The sequence below is a fragment of the Amblyraja radiata genome, chromosome 1, assembly GCF_010909765.2.
Source record: "Amblyraja radiata isolate CabotCenter1 chromosome 1, sAmbRad1.1.pri, whole genome shotgun sequence".
NCBI lineage: Eukaryota > Metazoa > Chordata > Chondrichthyes > Rajiformes > Rajidae > Amblyraja > Amblyraja radiata.
This window is the reverse complement of record NC_045956.1, coordinates 1,371,859-1,399,291: the sequence shown is the minus strand read 5'-3', so window position 1 is coordinate 1,399,291 and position 27,433 is coordinate 1,371,859. Positions and strand designations below refer to the sequence as shown.

Here is a 27,433-nt window from a genome sequence, read left to right as displayed (position 1 = left end):
ATACCTACCCAAAATTGAAAATCCAATTTAATTAGTTGCCAACCTATCAGTATGTTCGGTCAATAGAAAAGTAATGAAAGGTGTTACCAAAAGACCCCAAAAAAATCTCAATTGATCACGTAAACTCACCCCTGCTAATATAGGGTGTCACATTAGTGCAGCTGGTAGAGCTGTTGCCTCACAGCGTCAGAGCTGGATTCAATCTGGACATTGGGTGCCGTACGTGTGCAATCGCACATTCTGTCTGTGACCGCATGGGTTTCCTTCTCTAGTTTCCTTTCCACAACCCACAACATGCGGGTTTGAGGGTTATTTGGCTCTATTGTGCAGGGTGTATTTCAAAACTGGGATAACATAGAACTAGTGTGAACTGATGATCAATGGTTGGCTTGTAAGCGGTGGACCAAAGGGCCTGTTTCTGCTGTATCTTTTTAATCAATCAAAAACAAGCATATTCTACTGAAACCACAGGGCCAAAAATCTCATTACAACCTCAGGGAGAAAAAAATCATAATTCCAGAGGTGGGGTTAGAGTGGCTAACCTGGCAATCAGGATATGTTTTGCACAGGTAAATTAAAACAGATATTTTTTATCAGTTTTGTTGTGGAATCTTAAGAGCTCAGCAAGGTTCTACTGACACCATTAGCTACAATGTAATTTACTCCAAAATCAGAGCCGTATTTTGCTTTATTATTCATACAGGCACCACTGACAAGAGAAATGTTTATTATCTATTCAATTATCCTTACAACGGTAGTGATGAACCACTTTCTTCAACTGTCTCTTCTGTGCATCTAGCAACAGACAATAAATGCTGGCCTTGCTATTGGCAGTCATATTCTGAGAAACAAAATAAAAATAAGCAAAGAACAGCATAGGAGCTCATTGAAATGTTTAAATAAAGCACAAACTAAAATTTATAAAGATTAATGCCAAATGTCTGGGAAATTAAAGGTATTTTTTAGGCATGTAAATTACCATATAACATTTATTTAAACGGCTTGAAAAATATTTCATTGATGTGTAGCTTTAAACCAGCCAACATATTTTCACTCCAACAAAAAAACTTACAATCCATCTTATTTTAATGTTCACTTCAATTTAAATTGTTAAATATAAATGTAAACAACCATCAATGAATGTTCATATATAATTTTATGTTTCTTCATAGTCTGCATAGCCACTTGCATAGGTTCTCCCCAGATTTAGACCAGCAAATGTATCCTTAAATGCTTTATTGTCATCATCTTTTTCTGTTTTCTCATCATCTTCATCCTCCTCTTCATCATATTCCTCATCATCTTCACCATAATCTTCATAAACTGTTGTTTCACCAGATGCCAAATTTTTCCAGTAGGCATCATAGCCCGATTCACCACTATCATCCATACCACTCTGTCTGCCAAACTTCATTGAACGAGCTAAAACACAAACAGTTTAGGATTAAAAAAAATATTTTATATTTTAATTAATGGTTTAGTTTATTGAACAAAATATCCATCCAGCCTCAAAACATACAGGGCTTTTAATGTCATTTTGCAGAAGTCATTTTGACTTTAACTTAATTGTTGTTTTAAGATTGTAGATGGCACAGTCGTTACTGCAGATGCCTCACAGCTTCAGGGACCCAGAATTAAGCCTGACCTGGGGTGGCATCTGTATGGATATACACATTCTAACTTCTCCTGGGCTCCTTTAAGTTGCTCCCACTTCCCAAAGATGTGCTGACGAGTTAGTTACAGTGCCCTCCATGTTTGGGGCAAAGACCCATCATTTATTTATTTGCCTCTGTACTTCCCATTTTGAGATTTGTAATAGAAAAAAAAATCACATGTGGTTAAAGTGCACATTGTCAGATTTTAATAAAGGCAATTTTTATACATTCTGGTTTCACCATGTAGAAATTACAGCAGTGTTTATACCTAGTCCCCCACATTTCAGGGCACCATAATGTTTGGGACACGGCTTCACGGGCATTTGTAATTGCTCTGCTGTGTTTAATTGCCTCCTTAATAAAGCAGATTTTTTTCTATTATATATCTCAAATTGTGGAGTACAGAGGCAAATAAATAAATGATGGGTCTTTGTCCCAAACATTACAGAGGACACTGTAGCTACTGAATGTTATCTCTAGCAATGGCTGCCTCGCCAACAGTCTGTCTGACCTTTCGTTCTTTTTGTGTCTGTTTTGTATGTATTAAATGTATGTTTTTTAGTGTTCTTTAGGTAATTTTATGTGGGGGGGGGGGTGGATGGGGGAAGTTGGGGGAAACATTTTCTAATCCCTTACCTGGACAGAGATACGATATTTTTTTCCGTATCGTATATCTCCGTCCTTACTGCGGCCTAACATCGTGGAGTTGGCGGCCTTTGCTGAAGATCGACTTACCATCACGGAGCACGTGATCCCTGCTGGGTGTCGTCTTTGGGGCTCCTACCATGGGAGCCTGCAGGACTTTAACATCGCGGAGAACGCGGTCTCTGGTTAGAGACAGACATCAGGGATTCCAAGCCGCAGGAGTTTCGACCGCCTCGACGCAGGAGTTTTAATCACTCCGACTGTGGATGGTTCGACTGCGCAGACCGTGGGAGAATAGAGGGAGGAGATTGGACCTTGTTGCCTACCTCCACCAGTGAGGAACGTGGGGAATCGCTGTGGTGGATGTTTATGATAACTTATGTAGTTGTGTCTTGTTGCTTGTTTGTTAGTGTGGCTCTATGGTAATTCGAATTTCACTGCACCTTAATTGGTACATGTGACAACAAACTGACCTTTAATTGATAGGCATGTGCAAGGGGGGGGGGGGGGGGGGGGGAAAGAGAAGAAATCACATGGATCCAGATAAATAATGAGACCAGGAATGGGATTGTTCCCCTGGAATCCAGCATGGACCCAGGTGGCTCCTTGTGTCATTGTAAACACAAGTCAAACATTTCTCTTGTTCCTTTATTTCAAATGATGTTCTGGATGAAATTTCCTGAATAGACAGCACTTCATAAGTGCAGATCTTTTTGTTAAAAAGCTGCCCAGTTCTCTGTATTTCATTTTAAATGTTAACATAATTCCACACCTATTGTCAAAAGAGCTTCTTCCTTTTGCTTCCAGAATTCTGCCACCAAATTCAAAAGCAGAATCTAATCTAAACAATTTACTTACACCATGAAAACAAAATACAAAGTGCTGGAGGAACTCAGCAGATCAGGCAGCATCTAGGTAGGGGGATGGACAGACGACGTTTTGGGATGTCGGATAGTTTTCTAAACCAACATGTAGAGGAACCAACAAGAGAGCAGGCTATTCTAGACTGGGTATTGAGTAATGAGGAAGGGTTAGTTAGCAGTCTTGTTGTGCGTGGCCTCTTGGGCAAGAGTGATAATATGGTTGAGTTCTTCATTAGGATGGAGAGTGACATCATTAATTCAGAAACAAGGGTTCTGAACTTAAAGAAAGGTAACTTTGAGGGTATGAGACGTGAATTGGCCAAGATAGACTGGCAATTGATTCTTAAAGGGTTGACGGTGGATATGCAATGGAAGGCATTTAAAGGCTGCATGGATGAACTACAACAATTGTTCATCCCAGTTTGCCAAAAGAATAAATCAGGGAAGGTAGCGCATGCGTGGATAACAAGAGAAATCAGGGATATTATCAAAACAAAAGATGAAGCATACAAATTAGCCAGAAAAGCAGCCTATCAGAGGACTGGGAGAAATCAAGTTCAAGTAAGTTTATTGTCATGTGTCCCTGTATAGGACAATGAAATTCTTGCTTTGTTAAGCACATAGAAAAATAGTAGGCATTTACTACAAAACAGATAAATGTGTCCATATATCATGATATAAATATATACACACATGAATAAATAAACTGGTAAAGTGCAAATAACAGAAAGTGGTTATTAATAATGAGAGTTTTGTCCGAGCCAGGTTTAATAGCCTGATGGCTGTGGGGAAGTAGCTATTCCTGAACCTGGTTGTTGCAGTCTTCAGGCTCCTGTACCTTCTACCTGAAGGTAGCAGGGAGATGAGTGTGTGGCCAGGATGGTGTGGGTCTTTGATGATACTGCCAGCCTTTTTGAGGCAGCGACTGCGATAAATCCCCTCGATGGAAGGAAGGTCAGAGCCGATGATGGACTGGGCAGTGTTTACTACTTTTTGTAGTCTTTTCCTCTCCAGGGCACTCAAATTGCCGAACCAAGCCACGATGCAACCGGTCAGTATGCTCTCGACTGTGCACCTGTAGAAGTTAGAGAGAGTCTTCCTTGACATTCCGACTCTCCGTAATCTTCTCAGGAAGTAGAGGCGCTGATGAGCTTTTTTGATAATTGCGTTAGTGCTCTCGGACCAGGAAAGATCTTCAGAGAAGTGCACGCCCAGGAATTTGAAGATCTTGACCCTTTCAACCATCGACCCGTTGATATAAATGGGGCTGTGGGTCCCCCTCCTACTCCTTCCAAAGTCCACAATCAGTTCCTTGGTTTTGCTGGTGTTGAGGGCCAGGTTATTGCGCTGGCACCATATGGACAGTTGCTCGATCTCTCTTCTATATTCTGACTCATCCCCATCAGTGATACGCCCCACAATAGTGGTGTCGTCAGCGAACTTGATGATGGAGTTCGCACTGTGGTTCGCTACGCAGTCATGGGTATAGAGTGAGTACAGCAGGGGGCTGAGCACACAGCCTTGAGGTGCTCCCGTGCTGATTGTTATCGAGGCTGACACATTTCCACCAATACGAACAGACTGTGGTCTGTGGATGAGGAAGTCGAGGATCCAGTTGCAGAGGGATGCGCAGAGACCCAGTTCTGCGAGTTTGGTAACCAGTTTGGAGGGGATGATTGTGTTAAATGCCGAGCTGTAATCAATGAATAACAGCCTGACATATGAGTTTTTGTTGTCCAAGTGGTCCAGTACGGAGTGGAGGGCCAGCGAGATCGCATCCGCCGTTGATCTGTTGTGGCGGTACGCGAACTGCAGTGGGTCCAGGTTTTTGTCGAGGTAGGAGTTGATTTGCTCCATGATCAGCCTCTCAAAGCACTTCATCACCACCGGCGTTAGTGCCACTGGTCGATAGTCATTGAAGCACGTCACCTTACTCTTCTTGGGCACGTATGATTGATGCCCTTTTAAAGCAGGTGGGGACCTCAGACCTCAGAAGTGAGAGGTTGAAAATGTCCGTAAAAACTCCCGCCAGTTGGTCCGCACAGGTTTTTAGAACACGACCGGGTATACCATCAGGACCAGGTGCTTTTCGGGGGTTCACCCCTCTGAAGGATTTCCTGACATTGGCCTCTGTGACTGAGACTGAAATGCCATCACAGCGAATGGGGGATCGGGAAGGCACATCAGTATTCTCCCTGTCAAAGCGTGCATAAAACGCATTGAGCTCGTCAGGGAGTGATGTTACACCGACATTCGAATTCAGCAGAGGAGGACAAAGGGCTTAATTAGGAAAGGGAAAATAGATTATGAAAGAAAACTGGCAGGGAACATAAAAACTGACTGCAAATGTTTTTATAGATATGCGAGGAGAAAAAGATTAGTTAAAACAAATGTAGGTCCCTTGCAGTCAGAAACAGGTGAATTGATCATGGGGAACAAAGACATGGCAGACCAATTGAACAACTACTTTGGTTCTGTCTTCACTAAGGAAGACTTAATTAATCTGCCGGAAATAGCAGGGGACCGGGGGTCAAATGAGATGGAGGAACTGAGTGAAATCCAGGTTAGCCGGGAAGTGGTGTTAGGTAAATTGAATGGATTAAAGGCCGATAAATCCCCAGGGCCAGATAGGCTGCATCCCAGAGTACTTAAAGAAGTAGCCCCAGAAATAGTGGATGCATTAGTGATAATTTTTCAAAACTCTTTAGATTCTGGAGTAGTTCCTGAGGATTGGAGGGTAGATAATGTAACCCCGCTTTTTAAAAAGGGAGGGAGAGAGAAAACGGGGAATTACAGACCAGTTAGTCTAACATCGGTAGTGGGGAAACTGCTAGTCAGTTATTAAAGATGGGATAGCAGCACATTTGGAAAGTGGTGAAATCATTGGACAAAGTCAGCATGGATTTATGAAAGGTAAATCGTGTCTGACGAATCTTGTAGAATTTTTCGAGGATGTAACTAGTAGAGTGGATAAGGGAGAACCAGTAGATGTGTTCTATCTGGAATTTCAGAAGGCTTTCGATAAGGTCCCACATAAGAGATTAGTATACAAACTTAAAGCACACGGTATTGGGGGTTCAGTATTGATGTGGATAGAGAACTGGCTGGCAGACAGGAAGCAAAGAGTAGGAGTAAACGGGTCCTTTTCACAATGGCAGGCAGTGACTAGTGGGGTATCGCAAGGCTCAGTGCTGGGACCCCAGCTATTTACAATATATATTAATGATTTGGACGAGGGAATTGAATGCAACATCTCCAAGTTTGCGGATGACACGAAGCTGGGGGGCAGTGTTAGCTGTGAGGAGGATGCTAGGAGGCTGCAAGATGACGGATAGGCTGGGTGAGTGGGCAAATGCATGGCAGATGCAGTATAATTTGGATAAATGTGAGGTTATCCACTTTGGTGGCAAAAACAGGAAAGTAGACTATTATCTGAATGGTGTCAGGTTAGGAAAAGGGGAGGTGCAATGAGACCTGGGTGTGCTTGTACATCAGTCACTGTAGGCATGCAGGTGCAGCAGGCAGTGAAGAAAGCAAATGGTATGTTAGCATTCATAGCAAAAGGATTTGAGTACAGGAGCAGGGAGGTTCTACTGCAGTTGTACAGGGTCTTGGTGAGACCACTCCTGGAGTATTGCGTACAGTTTTGGTCTCCTAATCTGAGGAAGGACATTCTTGCCATAGAGGGAGTACAGAGAAGGTTCACCAGACTGATTCCTGGGATGTCAGGACTTTCATATGAAGAAAGACTGGATAGACTCGGCTTGTACTCGCTAGAATTTAGAAGATTGAGGGGGGATCTTATAGAAACTTACAAAATTCTTAAGGGGTTGGACAGGCTAGATGCAGGAAGATTGTTCCCGATGCTGGGAAGTCCAAAACAAGGGGTCACAGTTTAAGGATAAAGGGGAAATCTTTTAGGACTGAGATGAGAAAAACATTTTTTACACAGAGAGTGGTGAATATCTGGAATTCTCTGCCACATAATGCAGTTGAGGCCAGTTCATTTGCTATATTTAAGAGGGAGTTAGATGTGGCCCTTGTGGCTAAAGGGATCAGGGAGTATGGAGAGAAAGCAGGTACAGGATACTGATTTGGATGATCAGCCATGATCATATTGAATGGCGGTGCAGGCTCGAAGGACCGAATGGCCTACTCCTGCACCTATTTTCTATGTTTCAAGGTCTGACCCGCTGAGTTCCTCCAGCATGTTGTTTTTTGCTCAGATAGTTTTGTATGTCTCCATTTAACTACAACTTGGTCTTAATCACAAGAAAACAGGATCAGCGATAGCCCACTAGGCTACATTACCATTCAATAAGATATTTGCTGATCTAAGCTGGTCTCAACTTCTCTACTGCGCCGGTTTACCATTACCCTCAATTTCGCACACTTTCAAATATTTTGCTGTTGCCATCTTAAGTATTTCTGCACCACCATTTTGGGCAGAATATTCCCGAGATTCACAACCCTCTGACCAAAGAAATTTCTGCGCATCTCAGTTACACAATAAGGAGCCTGTCATTTAAACCTGTTGTCTCATTGGAGAATTTCCAACCATTTTAAGTATCTCAATAAACAGCCCATTCAGCCCCCCCTGAGAACTTAAATGTTTGTTTAATAAGGTCACTACTCATTCTGAACTTCAAGGGAAGTAGACCCGAACAGTTTAGCCATCCAACCATCTTATCCCAGAAATTAACCCTGGGAATCTTCTTTGGACTGCCTGCAAAGCTACTGTGGTTTTTTTAGGCAAGGTGGACCACAACAATGCACAGTATTGCAACTGCATCGTCAACATCCCGTACAACTGTGATGAAACAACCCTACTTTAAAACTCCAACCCCTTTACAATAAAGACCAACATTCTGTGTGCCTTCTTAACTACTACTTAGACTTTTGTTTAGATACACAGTGTGGAAAAATTCTCTTTAGACCTTCCTACACACTATCGACAATGTGCAAAATTCAACTAACCTACAAACCCATACGTCTTTGGGATGTGGGAGGAAACTGGACCACCTGGAGAAAACCCACATGGTCACAGAGAGAACATGCAAACTCCACAGACAGCACCCATAGTTCGGAGCAAACCCGGGTCTCTGGCACTGTGCTCCCCTGACTTGTTTGCTAACTATGTGATTCATGTAGTAGGACATCTAGATCCCTCTGAACTTCACTCATTTACAGTCTCTCTGCATTTAAATAATAACCCACATCGAGCCAGCACCGCCATTCAATATGATCATGGCTGATCATCCAAAATCAGCACCCCGTTCCTGCTTTTCCCCCCATATCCCTTGATTCCTTTAGCCCAAAGAGCTAAATCTAACTCTCTCTTGAAAACATCCAATGAATTGGCCTTCAATGCCTTTGTGGCAGAGAATTCCACAAATTCACAACTCTCTGGGTGAAGAAGTTTTTCCTCATCTCAGTCCTAAATGGCCTACCTCTTATTCTTAAACTGTGACCCATGGTTCTGGACTCCCCCAACATTGGGAATGCTTTTCCTGCATCAAGCCTGTCCAATCCTTTAAGAATTTTATGTTTCTAAAAGATCCCTTCTCATCCTTCTAAATTCCAATGAATACAAGCCCAGTCGACCCATTCTTTCATCATGTCAGTCCCGCATTAACCTGGTGAACCTACACAGCACTCCCTCAAAAGCAATAATGTCCTTCCTCAAATTAGGAGACCAAAATTGCACACAATACTCCAGGTACGGTCTCACCAGGACTCTGTACAACTGCAGTAGGACCTCCTTGCTCCTAAACTCAAATCCTCTCGCAATGAAGGCCAATTGGCTTTCTTCACTGCCTGCTGTACCTGCATGCTTACTTTCAGTGACTGATGTACAAGCACACCCAGGTCTCGTTGCACCTCCCCTTTTCCTAACCTGACACCATTCAGATTATAATCTGCCTTCCTGTTCTTGCCACCAAAGTGAATAACCTCACATTTATCCACATTATACTGCATCTGCCATGCTTCTGCCCACTCACCCAACCTATCCAAGTCACCCTGCAGCCTCATTGCATCCTCCTCGAAGCTCACACTGCCACCCAGCTTTGTGTCATCCGCAAACTTGGAGATGTCACATTTAATTCCCTCGTCTAAATAGTTAATATACATTGTAAATAACTGGGGTCCCAGCACCGAGCCTTGCGGCACCCCACTAGTCACTGCCTGCCATTCTGAAAAGGACCCGTTAATTCTTACTATTTGCTTCCTGTCTGCTAACCAGTTCTCTATCCATGTCAATACCCTACCCCCAATACCATGTGCTCTAATTTTGCACACACAATCTCTTGTGTGGGACATTGTCAAAGGCTTTTTGAAAGTCCACTTGTACCACATCCACTGCTCTCCCTTATCCATTCTACTTGTTACATCCTCAAAAAATTCCAGAAGATTAGTCAAGCATGATTTCCCCTTCATAAATCCATGGGGACTTTTCCCGATCCTGTCACTGCTTTCCAAATACGCTGCTATAACATCTTTAACAATCGACTCAAGCATCTTCCCCACTACCGAAGTAAGGCTAACTGGTCTATAATTCCCTGTTTTCTTTCTCCCTCCTTTCTTAAAAAATGGGGTTACATTGGCTACCCTCCAGTCCCTAGGAACTGATCCAGAGTCGAGAGAACATTGGAAAATGATCACCAATGCATCCATGATTTCTATGGTCACCTCCTTGAGTACTCTGGGATGCAGACCATCAGGTCCTGGGGATTATCTGCCTTCAGTCCCAACAGTTTACCTAAAACCATTTTCTGACTAATGTGGATTCCTTTCAGTTCCTCTCTCCCACTAGATCCTCAGTCCCCTAGTATTTCTGTGAGATTGTGTCTTCCTTAGTGAAGATAAAACCAAAGTACTTGTTTAAGTGTTCTGCCATTTCATTGTTTCCCATTATAAATTCACCTGTCTCTGACTGTAAGGGACCACATTTGTCTTCACTAATCTTTTCCTTTTTTCACCCAACCACTCAGTATATCTACATTTCAGTGCAGAATCACAATGCCCTCATTACAACATGCCCTTCCATCCATGTCATGTAATTGCCAACATGCAAAACCTTACATTTTGTTCCCTCCCGCCTTTTTTGATATTATGCACCAGTTTTCTTTCAAAAACAATGTCCTCCCTGCTTGTGATCTTATAATCCTTGTCCTCCCTTCTTAACCACAGATAGCATTTTTTTTCTCTTTCCTCTTTCTAACTAGGAAAAAATCCTGTAAAAGGTTTCGACCCACTGTTTCAATATTTGGCACAGATCTGAACTGCATCTTAGCTTATTATTCCCAGTCCACTTAAGACAACTCTGCCTTCATACCATTCCCATACTACTTGCTCCTTTTTGGAATCCTCAATCCCAATGCAACAATTGATTGGAAATGTGAAGGACTATTTGTTGAATTAGATAGCACCAGATCAGTTTCTAGTTCCACTTTTATACCTTAACTTACAAGGACTCTCCAGTTTGATTATTATTGGCTGATCAGGCCAGGTGAAATAATCAGTCTATGGCCTCAGTTGTCTGGCTTCTCATTCGGGGGAAATGTGGTTAAAAATATTTATTTTATATTGGGAACAAACGATGCACCTCAAAGTAATTAAGCATTCCCTCCAACCTCCAATAAGTTAGCTCTCTAGAAAGCTTCAAAGAGAGTGAGATTTGATTTTAAGTTGATAATTCAGGAACTACAACTCACCTTCTTTACACAGGAGCAATTTTACAAGTTATCAGATATCTTACATCTTCTAAATCTAAAATGCAGATTTTAATCTATCTTGCATCTATTTCAAATGTCTTAGACATTAAAAAACAACATTTTTTTTCATTTTCAGCTTAATTTAAAAAATTTGGTTGAGATATTTTATTTTGAGCTGCTCGATAAAGATCTCTCACGGGGAAACATCCAAGAAATATAGTACAGGAGATAATATTCCAGTTGAGGACAAAGTTGAGAGAAGGTGTGGTCAAAAGGAGCTGCTTTTCATAAGGCGAGTGATAATGTAACAATATAGAAAGCAAAGGATGCAACAGCTGAAGGCACTGATCGAACAAGAGAAACAAGCTACTATGCATGGTGGGGAAGAGACCTATAAAAACTAATGAATAGGAATGATCATTTTGTATTAACATATAGGAAACATGCCTGTGACATATGGTTCAATATAAAGTTATATCCTTGAAAATGTATTTTCTACGCAATGTTGAATAATGTAGACTTTGCAAGAAAAGACTCTCATTCAATCAATTCAATTATACAATGGTCTTATTTTGCAGTAGAGAGCAATTGGTATACATGCATGGATAAGCCACTTCAAGTAATGATTGAACTTACTGGACATGCTTAAATCCTTTGTTTCCTGTGTTTCATGACCACATTTAGGACAAGGTGGCACTTTCCCCTTTTCTTGTTTGAAGACCTTGCTGCGAACATGATCACTGCAGTAACAGGCCTTCAGGAAAGAAGAGGGATAAAAAGAATAATCGTTGAGAAACAGAAGCTCCCGAGGAAATTGAAGCTTTAAATGTATACAGGTTTACATTTCAATGGAAGTTATTTACAAAGCAGATGCTTCTGCTCTCAATTACAAATGTAATTGGCACATTTTGGCCAATTACATTTGTCTCAAAGGAGCAAATAATTATTTAAAACTGATCTGTGTTACCTTACAACGTAGACAAGTATGTTGTCCTAGACGATTACAAGAGACGCCTGGTGGGAAATTAAGTTCTGATTAGTAAGGTAGAAATATAATTAATAAATCATAAACTGACTCAATAAATATTTTCTCTGACCACAAACTTAAACTCCCAACCATTCCTCTTTTGTTAGAGGATTATAATTATCCTGGCACAGGTGCATGGAAAGTCTTACGCGCATGACAACAAGTATTCCAATCTTGAATGAAATGTGTGAATCCTTGTATATTTCTTAATGCTGAGATGTTACAACAAAAATGCATCTTGAAATGGCTCTGGTTAAATGCAGCACATAGATAGTTGTAGTGCCTTCACTTTCCTTTTACCCTTTTCACATTCTCTCCACCACCCAATATCATTTTTTCCCCTTGTAAGAACATCAATAGACCAGGAGAACAATTCTGAGACTAATTCCTCAACATTACAAACATTTTATTCTGTCTAGTTCCCATTCAGCAATGGTTGTCCTGAAATTATTTGGTTACTTTCAGGCCACTGATGAGATTTTCATTTAACATACGTCTTGACTTACTGTACAAAAGATACTTTGTATTGCACCTGCCTCCAGTCGATCACCAATATAGAAACCTTAAAAATGAGACTAAATTTATTGTTGTCATTTTCGACAACGAGCATCAATATCAAAGTGAATAGCTTCAGATAAACAAGAACTTACACTTATAAGTTTCAGAATCCAGAATTTGGCAACTGGCTTGATGCTCAAATTGATCATCTTCACAGAGGAAGTTGTTACAGAAGGAACACCGGAATATCCTTCCTCCTATAGTGCAAAGAGATGCAAATGATGATCCCACAAGTATAGAGGCAAGATCCAAGTGAAGAGGTAATCACAATTCTGAAATTAGTTTTAGTTTATTTTAGAGATGCAGCGTGAAAGCAGGCCCTTCGGCTCATCGAGTTACCGCCAACCAACGATCACTAGTTCTATCCTACACACTAGGGAGAATTTACAGAAGCCAATTAACCTACAAACCTGCATGTCTTTGGAATGCGGGAGGAAAGCAGAGCACCTGAAGAAAGCCCACGCAGACACAGGGAAAATGTACAAACTCTGTACAGACAGCATCCGTAGTCAGGATCAAACCTGTATGGTAGCAACTCTACTGCTGTGCTACTGTGCCACCAAAAATGCATAAATTCTATTAGAGGTTTCCTCTGAAAGAGGAGCTAACAGCAATTAAACTTTACATCAGTTAGAAGCTGGCATACAGAAAACAGAAAAAATCCAGGCTTGGCCCTAGAACACAATTTCTTTTTTAAAGTTCACAGTTCACCAAAAATAAGTTCAAAATTCGCCCATTCGGCCCATTGAGTCTGCCCCGCCATTCGATCATGGCTGATTTATTTTTCCTCTATTCTCCTGCCTTCTCCCTGTAACATTTGACACGCTAACTAATCAAGATGCCACCGCTGTCTGTGGTGATGAATTCCACAGATTCACCACCTTCCGACTAAAGAAATTCCTCCTCATCTCCCCTCTGAAGGTTCGTCCTTTTATTCTGAGACTGTGCCCTCTGGTCCTAGGCTCTGCCACTACTGGAACATCCTCTCCACATCCACTATCTTGGCCTTTCATTATTTGGTATGTTCCCCCCCTCCCCCTTCTCAGCTATCTCCCATCTTTCTGAACTTCAGCAAGTACAGGTCCCGAGCCAAACGCTCAAATATAGCATCACAGGTTAAAAACCCAATCATATCATCAGCTTTCCATTCACTTAATTTGCCCTCAAAGTTTGAAAAGAAAGGATCATGGTCAGAGCAGGCCATGATGTCATATCTTCTACATCTGAAATCTCTGTACATATTGCATGAAATTAGGCCATTATTTTATTGCAATTGATTTAATGCAATTGGATGCCAGCCAGCAGTTTTGAGAGTAAATTGATACGTGTTGACATAGTTATCAGTTAATTGAAAAGAATTGTATTCAATATTGCAAATCAATTGGAATATGGCCACATGATAATCTACTTCATGTAACACAATTCAGAAATAATTACATCAATTGGTTCAAATCAAAACACTTAATTGTACATTAATCTAGCAGACTTTATAAAAGGAAAAATCAAATCTTACGACTCCACTGCATGTTGCAGTATACAGGACGCTGCCAGCCATATATATGAAAAGTGTGGGCATGTGTGCGCACACACACTATATATATATATATTATATATTATGTATATAACACACATATATATACATATATATACATATACATATACATATATATACATATACACACACACACACACACACACACATATATACACACATATATATACACATATATATATGTATATATATGTGTATATATATGTGTATATATATGTGTATATATATGTGTGTGTGTGTGTATATATATATATACACACACACATATACATATATATATATATTTGGGACAAAAAACGATCATTTATTTATTTGCCTCTGTACTCCACAATTTGAGATTTGTAATAGAAAAAAAAATCACGTGGTAAATGTGCACATTGTCAGACTTCATTAAAGGCCATTTTTACATATTTTGGTTTCACCATGTAGAAATTACAGCTGTGTTTATACATAGTCCCCCCATTTCATGACACCATAATGTTTGGGACAAAATGGCTTCACAGGTGTTTGTAATAGCTCAGGTGCGTTTAATTGCATCCTTAAGGTATAAGAGAGCTCTCAGCACCTCGTCTTTCCTCCAGTCTTTCCATCACATTTGGAAACTTTTATTGCTGTTTATCAAAATGAGGACCAAAGTTGTGCCAATGAAAGTCAAAGAAACCATTATGAGACTGAGAAACAAGAATAAAACTGTTAAGAGACATCAGCTAAACCTTAGTCTTACCAAAATCAATTGTTTGAAACATCATTAAGAAGAAAGAGAGCACTGTTGTCTTACTAATCGCAAAAGGACTGGCAGGCCAAAGAACACCTTCACAGCTGATGACAGAAGAATTCTCTCTATAATAAAGAAAAATCCCCAAACATATGTCCGACAGATCAGAAACACTCTTCAGGAGTCAGGTGTGGATTTGTCAATGACCACTGTCTGCGGAAGACTTCATGAACCGAAATACAGAGGCTACACTGCAAGATGCAAACTACTGGTTAGCCACAAAAATAGGATGGCCAGGTTACAGTTTGCCAAGAAGTACTTAAAAGAGCAACCACAGTTCTGGAAAAAGGTCTTGTGGACAGATGAGACGAAGATTAACTTATATCAGAGTGATGGCAAGAACAAAATATGGAGGAAAGAAGGAACTGCCCAAGACCCAAAACATGCCACATCATCTGTGAAAAACGGTGGTGGAGGTGTTATGGCCTGGGCATGTATGGCTGCTGAAGGTACTGGCTCACTTATCTTCATTGATGAAACAACGGCTGATGGGAGTAGCATAATGAATTCTGAAGCACATCCTATCTGCTCAAGTTCAAAAAAATGCCTCAAACACATTGCCTGGCAGTTCACTCTACAACAAGACAACGATCCCAAACATACTGCTACAGCAACAAAGGAGTTTATCAAAGATAAAAAATAGTAAATTCTTAAGTGGCCAAGTCAATCACCCGATCTGAACCCAATTGAGCATGTCTTTTATATGCTGAAGAGAAAACTGAAGGGGACTAGCCCCCAAAGCACGCATAAGCTAAAGATGGCTGCAATACATGCCTGGCAGAGCATCACCAGAGAAGACACCCAGCAACTGGTGATGTCCAGGAATCACAGACTTCAAGCAGTCATTGAATGCAAAGGATATGCAACACAATACTAAACACGACTACTTTAATTTATATTACATTGCTGTGTCCCTAACATTATGGCGCCCTGAAATGGGGGGGGACTATGTATAAACACTGCTGTAATTTCTACATGGTGAAACCAAAATGTATAAAAATTGCCTTTTTTTTAAAAATCTGACAATGTGCACTTTAACCACATGTGATTTTTTTCTATTACAAATCTCAAATTGTGTAGTAGAGGCAAATAAATAAATGATGGGTCTGTCCAAAACATTATGGATGACACTGTACACACCCATACATATACAGTTCATTCAGAAAGTATTCAGACCCCTTCACTTTTTCCACATTTTGTTACGTGACAGCCTTATTCAAAAATTGATTAAATTCTTTCTTTTTTATCGTCAATCTACACACAATACCCCATAATAAAAAAGCAAAAACAGGTGTTTAGACATTTTTGCAAAGTAATTAAAAATAAATAACTGAAATATCGCATTTACATAAGTACTCAGACCCTTAACTCAGTACTTTGTTGAGGCACCTTTGGCACCGATTACAGCCTCAAGTCTTCTTGGTTATGACGCTACAAACTTGGCACACCTGTATTTAGGTATTTCCTCCCATTCTTCTCTGCAGATCCTCTCAAGCTCTGACAGGTTGGATGGGGAGCGTCGATGCGCAACTATTTTCAGATCCCTCCAGAGATGTTTGATCGGGTTCAAGTCCAACGTCTGGCTGGGCAACTCAAGGACATTCACAGACTTTTCACAAAGCCATTCCTGCGCGTGCCTTGGCTGTAAGGGTGCTTAGGATCGTTTTCCTGTTGGAAGGTGAACTTCCGCACCAGTCTGAGGTCCAGAACGCTCTGGAGCAGGTTTTCATCAAGGATCTCTCTGTACTTTGCTCTGTTCATCTTTCCCTTGATCCTGACTAGTCTCCCAGTTCCTGCCGCTGAAAAACATCCCCACAGCATGATGCTGCTACCACCATGCTTCACCGTAGGTATGGTATTGGCCAGGTGATGAGCGGTACCTGGTTTTCTCCAGACATGACGCTTGGCATTCAGGCCAAAAATTTTAATCTTGGTTTCATCAGACCAAAGAATCTTGTTTCTCATGCCTTTTGGCAAACTCCAAGCAGGAGTCATGTGCCTTTAACTGAGGAGTGGCTTCTGTCTGGCCACTCTACCATAAAGGTCTGATTGGTTGAGTGCTGCAGATATAGTTGTCCCTCTGGAAGGTTCTCCCATCTCCACAGAGGAACTCTGGAGCTCTGTCAGAGTGACCATCGGGTTCTTGGTCACCTCCCTGACCAAGGTCCGTCTCCCCCGATTGCTCAGTTTGGCCGGGTGGCCAGCTCTGTGAAGAGTCCTGGTGGTTCCGAAATTCTTCCATTTAAGAATGACGAGGCCACTGTGCTCTTCGGGACCCGCAATGCTGCAGAAATTGTTTTATACCCTTCTCCAGATCTGTGTATCGACACAATCCTGTCTCAGAGGTCTATGGACAATTTCTTCATCTTCATTGCTTGGTTTTTGCTCTGATATATGTGGGACCTTATATAGACAGGTGTGTGCCGTTCCAAATCATGTCCAATCAATTTAATTTACCACCGGTGGACTCCAATCAAGTTGTAGAAACATCTCAAGGATAATCAATGGAAACAGGATGAACCTAAGCTCAATTTTGAGTGTCATAGCAAAGGCTCTGAATACTTATGTAAACGTGATATTTCAGTTATACATTTTTAATTACTAATTTTAATTAAATTTCTAAACACATGTTTTCTCTTCTTCATTCTGGGGTATTGTGTGTAGATTGATGATTTAAAAAATGAACTTAATCAATTTTATAACGAGTCTGTAACGTAACAAAATGTGGTAAAAGTGAAGGAGTCTGAATACTTTCCGAATGCACTTGGATATGCACACACACACATACATTATGGCAGTTAACCCATAGGCTATATTAGTATATACATTTATAATCTCTGCCCAGAGTAACTTGGTGCAGGCGGTGAAATATGAATAATAGCCACGGGTGGAATGACACAAAATGCTGGAGTAACTCAACAGGACAAGCAGCATCTCTGGAGAGAAGGAATGGGCAACGTTTCAGGTCAAGACCCTTCAGAATGACACTGCATTCTGCTCGGTCTTGCCAATCAGGTGAGTACCGGTTTACCAGTTGATGAGTTTTTCAGGGGGCACCCTGCCTCCCAACCACCTGATGAATAGAGAGTTCCAACAGCACATAGTTTCTTAGTTATTAATATTTTTTGAGATCTGAGCACAACAGGCGCGGTCAGGATTTATTTCGCAACCTAATCGCAGTCGCTCTGGTGAAGGTACTCCACAGTGCTGATGAGGAGGTAGTTCCAAGGTTAGCCTTTGCTGCATCCATTGCACTCAGTCATTTCATGTTATCATGCAGTGCATTTTAAATTGGCAGAAGTTTGGCTTCTGTGATGCTGAAGATTTTGAGTGGAAACTAAAGTGTAATCATCCACATTCATCTTCAGTTGCAAATGAAATATACAGCATCATTACTTTGCATACTGGGCTCTGCCAGAAATGAAGCTGGGATGGTGTTGGAGCCTTCCCCTTGCATTAGCTGTTTAAGTGGCAGAATGCTCCCCTTCCCCAATGTTACAATGAAAAAATATCATAATTATGCCTACAAAGCAATAATTTTGTTTCCAGCTAATTTTTACACCTTTTTACTAGCCTTGCTTTTAGCAGATGATATAGATAATAGATTATGGAAAACAATTAAAATCTTGATTCATTTAACATGAAGCCAGCCCGTTCTCAACAAATAAAATCATTCGGTAGGCATCTTAAATGTGCCATCATTAATTTTAAGATTGAAAAGCAGAAAACTGCAAATACCAAAATAAAAACAGATGTTAGAAATAGTGGTGGACCATTGTATAAGACATTATTTAGTCGTCCTCAAAAGAAGCAATTGCAGACCATCCTTACCATGATCCCATACACTTCTCTCACACTCAATACATTCAACATCAGTAAGTGGGCAGATACAAGCATGTGTGCTCAGGCACTTCCTGCCATGGCACACCCAGGCCTCACAGAAGTCACAAATTGCTCCCTAAAAGGAGGGGGAAAAAAGACAGTTGTTGCAAGTTTAACATTTATTTTAGACATCTGATGTTTATTATATATTGTTATATTTTAAAACTTCTATTCCAGCATCAAATTTCTACAGGTAACAGTTACTCAGATGAAAAGGTTTTACAAGCACCACTCAGACAGTGATAACATGGACAAAAACCAACTTGTTCTCTTTCAGACTTAGAACTTCATCTAGTCGTGGACCTTGATCATGGACTAAATTTAAAGTTAGTAACATGGGTGAAGTTGTTAAGCAAAAAAACGTAACTTCAATGACAAATATTTTCTGTTTTTGAAACCGAGAAATGAAAATATGGTCAAGGCAGGTACACAGTGCATTGGAATGTTAAATGCCCTAATCTTTCCCTGATGTAAAATTCTTCTAGTTAGCCTGTTGGAGAAAAGCAAAGTAAATACTCACCACCATGGCAAGTCCTGTACTGTAGACACCGGGATGCTTAACAACGCAATCTGAACTTTTCAACATACATTTTGTTTTACCTATAATGTACAGAAGGATGCAACTTACATTGGAGACACTGTCAGTAAATAAAATAATTATACACATGATATTAAATCTGTATCCAAAGCACAAGTATATCTGCTCAATGCTAACTGACCTGCTGAAAATCTTCACTGGGTTGATTGTCATTCATATTTCCATTATCTGCAGTGTTTTGTTCACTGAGGTTTAAGCAACTGTTGTTAGTCAATTAAAATAAATGAGTACTCGGTGATGAAGCACCTGTTTCACTGTTTCTCACATGAGTCATTTACATTGGATAACATTACATTCTCCATGATGCAAAAATTCAGAGATTTTCTTAAAACTATATGATGTAAGGGCGCTTGGTCTATGCAAAACCCTGATGACTACTCAAATTAGGATAGCAATGTATCATAGCATATTCCAAACAGTATCAAACTCTCCTTCCACATTCCCAATATTCTGAATATGGACTGTTAGGGAATAGCAGCCATTGAAAGAGGCTATAAATGGTAAGGGCAGTCATTGTGTGTTCACATGCTGAATAAAGACTTATTCCAAGGTTGATGTATGCAATGCACAGAAATTGCCCCACTAGTAGCAGGTCATTGACAATCCAGCAGTGACCACGTCCTTCTTCATTCCTCTTAAAAAATATATTTTAGTTCCCAGTTCTATCAGCTCTCCAGCATTCACAAAGTATTGTGCTGTTAATATCCTTTGGGAGAACAAGGGCCCAATAAAATTAAAACAAAAAACTCCATACAGTATTTGAACATAAAGAAAATCTGAAGTAGCCTGAAGCAAGTTTCCAAAAGAGAAAAATAAACTGCTCTCCGGGACGTGATAAGAAAGATTTAGAGACTACAGGTATGTTTAATTGCATCAGAGGCCTCACTGACAAGTGTGGCCCAGAAAGCTGAGTAGATAAGCAGCAATTACAATTATTTCCACATATTTCTAATCAGACATGCCCGTTTCCTACCACAGACCTTAAACATTCACATTGTACATTTTCCCACTACAAGTTGCATTCACCATTGAAATAAAACCTGCCATGCAACAATCCAGCTTTCAGTTGGATGGTTTGCCCTGTCCACCCGCAGACTCCATCATTAGCATATCCTTATTTATAAGACTATCCTCGGTGTTCTTCCTTCATACCTGCAGAAGTATGTAATTCGAAAAAGCACAGGAACTTATCAGCTCCGCTCTGAGGACTTGTTCTTACTAACTGTACCTAAAGTCCGTACTGAACTGGGGAAAAGGGCATTTAGTTATGCTGCTCCCTTCGCATGGAACCAGCTGCAGAATGAACTGAAACTTAAGGAGCTGGTTTCTATAAACAGATTTAAATCCCTTCTTAATGATGTTGAAGCGGGCTCTTCTGTCTGTACATGCTTTGTTTGATGATGTTCTGACCGTGACTCTATTTATATGTTCTCTGTTGTTTTTTTTAAATTATTGTCTGTAACTGTGGAACTGTGCTGCTGCCTGTCTTGGCCAGGACTCTCTTGTAAAAGAGATTTTTAATCTCAATGAGACTTCTCCTGGTTAAATAAAGGTTAAATAAAAAATAAAATAAAATTAAAAAAATTTGCCCATGTCTATTATTTGGTTGTCATTCATAACACTGGTACACAGTAATTCTCTCAATGATCAACAACTAATCAATAGGCTTCAACTAATAACCGATTCAACTAAAACCACACATCAATTTTAAAACAAACAGTAAATCAGTAAATGCATACATGCATAAACAATTCTAAAAATATAACACTTTAAATACCGTCTTTTTTTGTAATCCAAATATTTCCCCACAGTGCCTCACTGATTAACTACACTGATTCCCTCCAAAAGCAAATCGTGCAGGTAATGTCCAATGTCTTCCTTGGTTTAGTTGTTAGAATGTTGTCATTTATCTTTTCACAATTTACAATCTTTTCCATGAAATGTTATTGAAAACACGAGGTTTGTGACATTCCTAACAGGCACTCATTCCCATTTATTTTGCTGAAAACCAAAATAACCAGATGCATTTATCTGAAATATCAACCTCCGGCTATAAGTGTAGAATTTGCCCAGGTGATAATGTGTTGAACCCACTAGAGAAGCAATCATGAAACATTAGCAATATTTATATTAACTGCAGATGACAAATTTCCCAACATCCCCAAATTCACTCCACTTTATCTTCCTTCTAACCCCACCAAATGTAACCCATTAAAATTATAAATCTCAGATACAATTTGTTGGAAAATGCCTAAAGAAACCTACGCGTTTACGAAATATACATGAAATCAATTTGTACAAGATCACTCAGGATATCATTACTAGCAGATGCTGATAAATCCATATGGACATGTATTGTTCGCCCACCTAGGGTAAAGTAACTTTACATTTCTTGCTAACAGAACTTTCAAGAGCTCTTAACACCAACCTATGTCATCCCTTTTAAAGCAATTAATATTTTGATTTTATTTAATTGAAAACTTTAACCTTACTATTTTTTGTAGTAGCGTCACCTAATAATCTTCCCATTTATTACATGTTACATGTAGAAAACACATTAAAGCAAGTGCAATAATCCAAGAATTTACTGAATAAAACTCACCACACTGTGCACACATAGGTAACTTTTGTACCGAACTACAGAAGTAACAAAAAGCCCGGTTCTTTTGCCGTCTTGCCAAAACGAGGAAAGTGAACAGGGAAAAAAATGTAAAGTTATGTCCAGAAACATTAAATGACATGCATCTGCTCCACTGTGATATGAACACAGTCACATGAATCCAAGCAACAAACAATTAACAGGACCCTTCCATTTCAGATTATAAACACAAATAGGAAGTAATATCTTTGACAACAGGCTAAATTTCAATGAAAATGTCTGACAATAAAAAATACATTTTTATGTCTGTGTTCTTCAACAGGCTAATATGTTCGTAGAGTACAGCTATTAAATCAAAAAAACATGCTGACTCAAATCTACAAAAGCTGAAAGCATTAATTCTGTTCTCTTACCTTTGGCACTTATCGCATTCCTGTTGGAAACAAGGGGAAATATTTTTCAGAACAGCAGCCACAAACAAGAATTTTAGCAAGAATTTTACTCTTAACTAAATTAAATTGATTCAGTTTCTCTAAACCTGGAAAATTAAGGATGAACAATAAACAGCGGCAACACCAATGATGCCAATGTCCAAAGAATTCATTCATAAAGAATGCTCAGGCAACCTTTTTTCTCATGCATCAACGTTTTTTGTTAACTGCTTCGAAAGGTTAGCCCAGGGTCATCTGATCATGAGACAAACCATCATACAATTGTTTAATAAGACAATTTACTCTTTAAATGCAAACTTTTATGAAAGCACATTCAGCAAAACATTTAGCCTGGGGTAGGGAAGTGATGAAAGGGTGGAGGTGAGGGAGGAAAGGGAGGGAGAAATTAGCTAGCACCTCCAAGTTCTTATTTTAATTTGGGCACGGCCAGCATTAATAGTTTTTTACTATCTAGATCAAGTCAGAAATAATGGCAAGCCTCACGACAAATGGGAAATTATTATTTGTTTTAATTGCACAGGTGCAATGAGTGCTTGTAGCAAATTAGTTTTGTTTTTAATTTACCACATCATATTACTATTTTTTTAATGGCTTTTAAAAAGATGGCTTTTAATAATTGCATGAATGTAAATATTGGTTTCACTTATCAGGGCTTGAAATTAGTGGTTGCCCGGGTGCCAATGGCAACTTACAGACCCGCCGAGCAACCTAAAAGCCATGCCATTTTGCCCGGCTTTGCAAGCAACCGGGACACCCGCCCGCCATCCGTGTCCAGGTCTCGGCGCTAGCTCTCGGCTCGGCGCTAGCTCTCGGCTCGGCGCTAGCCCTCGGCTCCGCGCTAGCTCTCGGCTGCTAGCTCTCGGCTCGGCGCTAGCCCTCGGCTCGGCGCTAGCTCTCGGCTCGAGCTCATGGCTCGGCGCTAGCTCTCGGCTCGGCACGGCCGCCGAGCACATCATTGGCCGTGGACATGCGCACTGCCACGGCAACTGGTCGGCGTCGGACACTTTCTCCCTCCCTTTGCATTGTGGGAGTTCTGGCCGCCTTTGCTGTCCGGTCACAGCCTCACCGCGACCGCTGAAAAACTACGTAGAATCCCTCCCTGGATTAACTCTTGCTTCTTGGTTTCCTGGTCCTCCAAAAATATTCGAAATTGAATTTAAATTGGTGGACACACCACCACCAAACTCCAAACTCCGAAAAATAACAGCCTATTGCATTTTATGTTTATTTATTGTGTATATATATGGTCTATAGCAGTGGTTCCCAACCTTTTTTTGGCCATGCCCCACCTAATCACCTCTAAAATCCTGATGCCCCCCCCCCATGTGGTAACATCTGAAACATAAACTACATATGTTTACCTGATGGAAAATCCAAAAAAATAAAAATCGAAAATTTGGACCCAGACCTCCTCAGTCACGCTCAATTGCCCCCCTTAAAAATCAAATTGCCCCCCTGTGGGGCGTACGCCCCACGTTGAGAACCACTGGTCTATAGTATATAGACACACTGAACTTTTATCTCTTGTTCTGTATTATGAAAGGAATAGGTGACATTCTGGATTAAGACCCTTCTTCAGAAACTTCACCTATTATTTTTCAACAAAGATGCTGTCTGACCCGTTGAGTTACTCCAGCTTTTTGTGTCTATATTCAGTTTTAACTAGCATCTGCAGTTCCTTCCTAAACATTTTGAATTAAGTGTCTGTTTCAAGAGTTTGGTGTGTGGGTGTGTAAACAATTTGGCCAAATTAACAGGTATATTAACATTTTTTGGATGCCAAAATTGGAGCAGCCCAGATATCCTAAAGGATTGCAAAACTGTAAATGGTTCTAGAAATAGAAAGGAGTAAGATCAAAGAAGAGAAAATGCTAGAAATACTTAGCAGGTCAGATAACATCTGTAGAAAGTGAAAAAGAATTAACGATTCTGGTCATTGACCACTTTAAAAAATTGGTAAAGAAAATAAGTTTGATTTAACTTGCAGAAGGTGAAGCCAACGTTGCCGTGGGAAAAAGTTATATATAGTTATCCAGTCAATGGGCACATTTAGAGAAAGATTAAAAAAATAACCGAAGAGAGTGGGAATACAGGTAAAGACATGCAAAAAGATGCAAAATGCAGTTCTGAAGGATATGCCCAGCAGATCAACAGTACAATTTCTGTTTTTATTTCATATTTACAGATCAATAGTTTTCCCCACCCTCATTTTCAAACAGTAGGATGGATTTTGATATAATACAATTTAAAGAAAGAGGCATTACAAATCAGGAGCCAATGCCAGCAAGGTCACAGATGTGCAAAACTTTGTGCAAGTTAGGAGATGAGCAACACACATTTTTAGTTTATGTAGAATGCAAGGTGGGAGATGTGTAGGAAGGAACTGCAGATACTGGTTTAAACCTAAGATAAGACACAGAACCGAAGATAGACACTCTCCGGAAGTGGCGACGCTGCCCTGCAGCTGCGGCTCGCCTGCAGTCCGTTTGTCTTTTCTTTTTTTTTTGTTGTCTTTGTCCTGTTGTTTTAGTTTATTTCAGTTTATTTTAGTTATGTATGTGTGGGTGGAGGGGGGGGGGAGAAACTTGTTTTTAGTCTCTTCCTTCGGGGGGGGGGGCGGATGCGACCTTTTCTTGTCGTATCCCCCCGTCTCCATCGAGGCCTAATCGCGGAGCTGGCGGCCTCCAACTGGGACTGACCTCGAGGCTCTGGAGGCAGAACCAGGACTTACCAACGCGAGGCTGGCCGACTTCGGGGCTGTGGTGGCGTTGCGGCGGCGACCCGACTTCGGTGCCTCGGAGGCTCAGCCGCGGGCCCAGTGGACGACAACATCGGGAGCTCGCAGGTCACAGGTTGGTGACCTGTTTTTCGGAGCTCCCGCAACCACAGCTTCGTACGCTGGACTGGAGGGCGACAGCTTCGGCAGCTTCGACTGCCCCGGGCAGCGGAGTTTGAACTGGCCCGTTCACGGAGCTCGGATTCAGCCGTAGGACTGACTTACTTACCATCACCCGGCGGGGTCACAACATTAGAAGCCTGGATCACCTCAACGCAGAGGGAGAACAAGGAGGGAAGAGACAAGGACTTTAAGACTTTTGCCTTCCATCACAGTGAGGAGGGCCTGGTGAACTCACTGTGGTGGATGTTAAATCTGTGTTTATTGTGTGTTTTGTTATTTTATTCTATGCTATGACTGCAAGGCACGACATTTCGTTCAGACTGTAAAGTCTGAATTACAATAAAGGATACTTTACTTTAAAAACAGGCAGCATCTCTGGAAAGAATGGGTGACGTTTCGGGTCGAGACCCTTCTTCAGGTGAGAGATTCCTGGACATATCCACCACCAGGAACACTATTAGAGTAACAGTGTCCAGGGATCATTGATTTAGTCTAAGGTACACAAAATTGCTGGGGAAACTCAGCGGGTGCAGCAGCATCTATGGAGCGAAGGAAATAGGCGACGTTTCGGGCCGAAACCCTTCTTCAGACTTGATTTAGTCTATATTTATACTTCTGCAAATCACTGTTGCAAAGCCCAAGTTAGCTGACCACATGGAATGGAATGACAATCATTACAGCGTTACGAATTGTTCACGAGTGTTTAGTATAAATTATTCAACGGTTAATGTGAATTTTGCGGAGACACCGATGAAAAGTCTCGCAATGAACCCTGAGGTATAATAACAAACGGAGGGCGCCGTGAATGACAGGGTTGGCGTTGTCTCCCTGGAGCCGCCATCATGCCGGTGTGACTGCGAGCTGACACACACACACACACACAGTCCACTCACCATGGAGGCGTTACAAGCCTGCTTGGCCACGTCCACGTGGTCTTTGGCCGCCCGCGTTAACTTTTCGCGCACTTTGCGGCTTTCAACCTTCTTTCGGGCCCCGGTCTTCTTTTTCGGCATCTTAGCAGCGAGTGAGGAGCGAGCGAGGGAGGGAGTTGCAGAGCGGGTGGTTCCCGCTGCCGAGTGAGTTTGTCAGTGAGGGGAAGTGAAGGGGCTGCAGGGCGGGCGGGCGGGCGGCGCGAGGCGAGGCCAGGCCCCGGGGGGGGGGGGGGGGGGGGAGGGGAGCGCGTGGGCGGGGCGGGGCGCGCGGGCCGGCAGTTGGTCTCGGCAGCAGCGGCCGAACAACCGCCCAACTCAACTCAACTCGCTCGCAGCCGGCGGGGCCGTGACGTCACGGCAATCTCTGGTCATCACCACGCGCCGCCAACAGCCCCAACATCCGGCGCACGAGTGAGGCTTCGCTCAGCAGCAGGTCACTGATCTTAGAGCAGGACAAGATGGGCTACTCCTGCCAAATGCAATGGGCTGACGTGTAGTTCACTACGGAGGGGATCCTGGGCATTTTCCCCGCCCATTTTAGTAACCGGAGCCTACCTGACCCGACCCGACCCGACTCGCAGTGTAATCAACGTTGCGGGGCAACAGTTTGTGTGTGTGTGATATAGGGTTAGATTCATAATTCTGTCAGTTCATACTTCTTGTCAAGAATAAAATTTGACTCTGGTAATTGCCTTTTTTAATGTTTTTTAAATCATTTATTTTTAAATGGCTCACAAGTTGATTTTGTAGTAACCGGAACCGACTCGCAGGGTAATTGACATTGCGGGGGAAGTGTTTGTAATAATAATAATAATACATTTTATTTATGGGCGCCTTTCAAGAGTCTCAAGGACACCTTACAAAGATTTAGCAGGTAGAGGAAAAACATGTAAGCGGAATGAAATAAATAGTAGAGACATGACTAGTACACAAAGTAAAGACAGAATTCAATACAAAACACAATATGAGGCAATTCAAGCACAGATGAAAAGGGAGGGGGACGTGGGGCTAAGGATAGGCAGAGGTGAACAGATGGGTCTTGAGTTGGGACTGGAAGATGGTGAGGGACACGGAATTGCGGATCAGTTGGGGGAGGGAGTTCCAGAGCCTGGGAGCTGCCCTGGAGAAGGCTCTGTCCCCAAAACTGCGGAGGTTGGACTTGTGGATGGAGAGGGGAGACCGGCTGATGTGGATCTGAGGGACAGTGAGGGTTGGTAGGGGGAGAGGAGGTCAGTGAGATATGGGGGGGCCAGATGGTGGAGGGCTTTGTAGGTGAGGACC

General features: G+C 41.5%; 1 protein-coding gene across 1 annotated transcript; it reads right to left on the bottom strand.

Moving 5' to 3' along the window:
- Positions 1-670: 670 nt before the first annotated feature.
- Positions 671-26,375, bottom strand: znf330 (zinc finger protein 330). The gene is made up of 9 exons (XM_033050470.1): positions 26,114-26,375; positions 22,283-22,302; positions 21,873-21,943; positions 19,193-19,272; positions 18,622-18,748; positions 12,556-12,660; positions 11,846-11,892; positions 11,515-11,632; positions 671-1,422 (listed from the first exon to the last, which is right to left on the bottom strand). Exons 1-9 carry the CDS (start codon positions 26,231-26,233, stop codon positions 1,157-1,159), a joined length of 954 nt encoding a protein of 317 aa, XP_032906361.1. The 5' UTR covers positions 26,234-26,375; the 3' UTR covers positions 671-1,156.
- Between the last annotated feature and the right edge of the window lie 1,058 nt (positions 26,376-27,433).

Coding starts and splice junctions, on each gene's coding strand:
- znf330 (XM_033050470.1), bottom strand. CDS start 26,233: ATGCCGAAAAAGAAGACCGGGGCCCGAAAGAAGGTTGAAAGCCGCAAA. Junction 19,273..21,872: donor ACCTATGTGTGCACAGTGTG/GTGAGTTTTATT, acceptor TGTACATTATAG/GTAAAACAAAATGTATGTTG. Junction 1,423..11,514: donor AAAGGATTTAAGCATGTCCA/GTAAGTTCAATC, acceptor TTTGTGTTTTAG/CTCGTTCAATGAAGTTTGGC.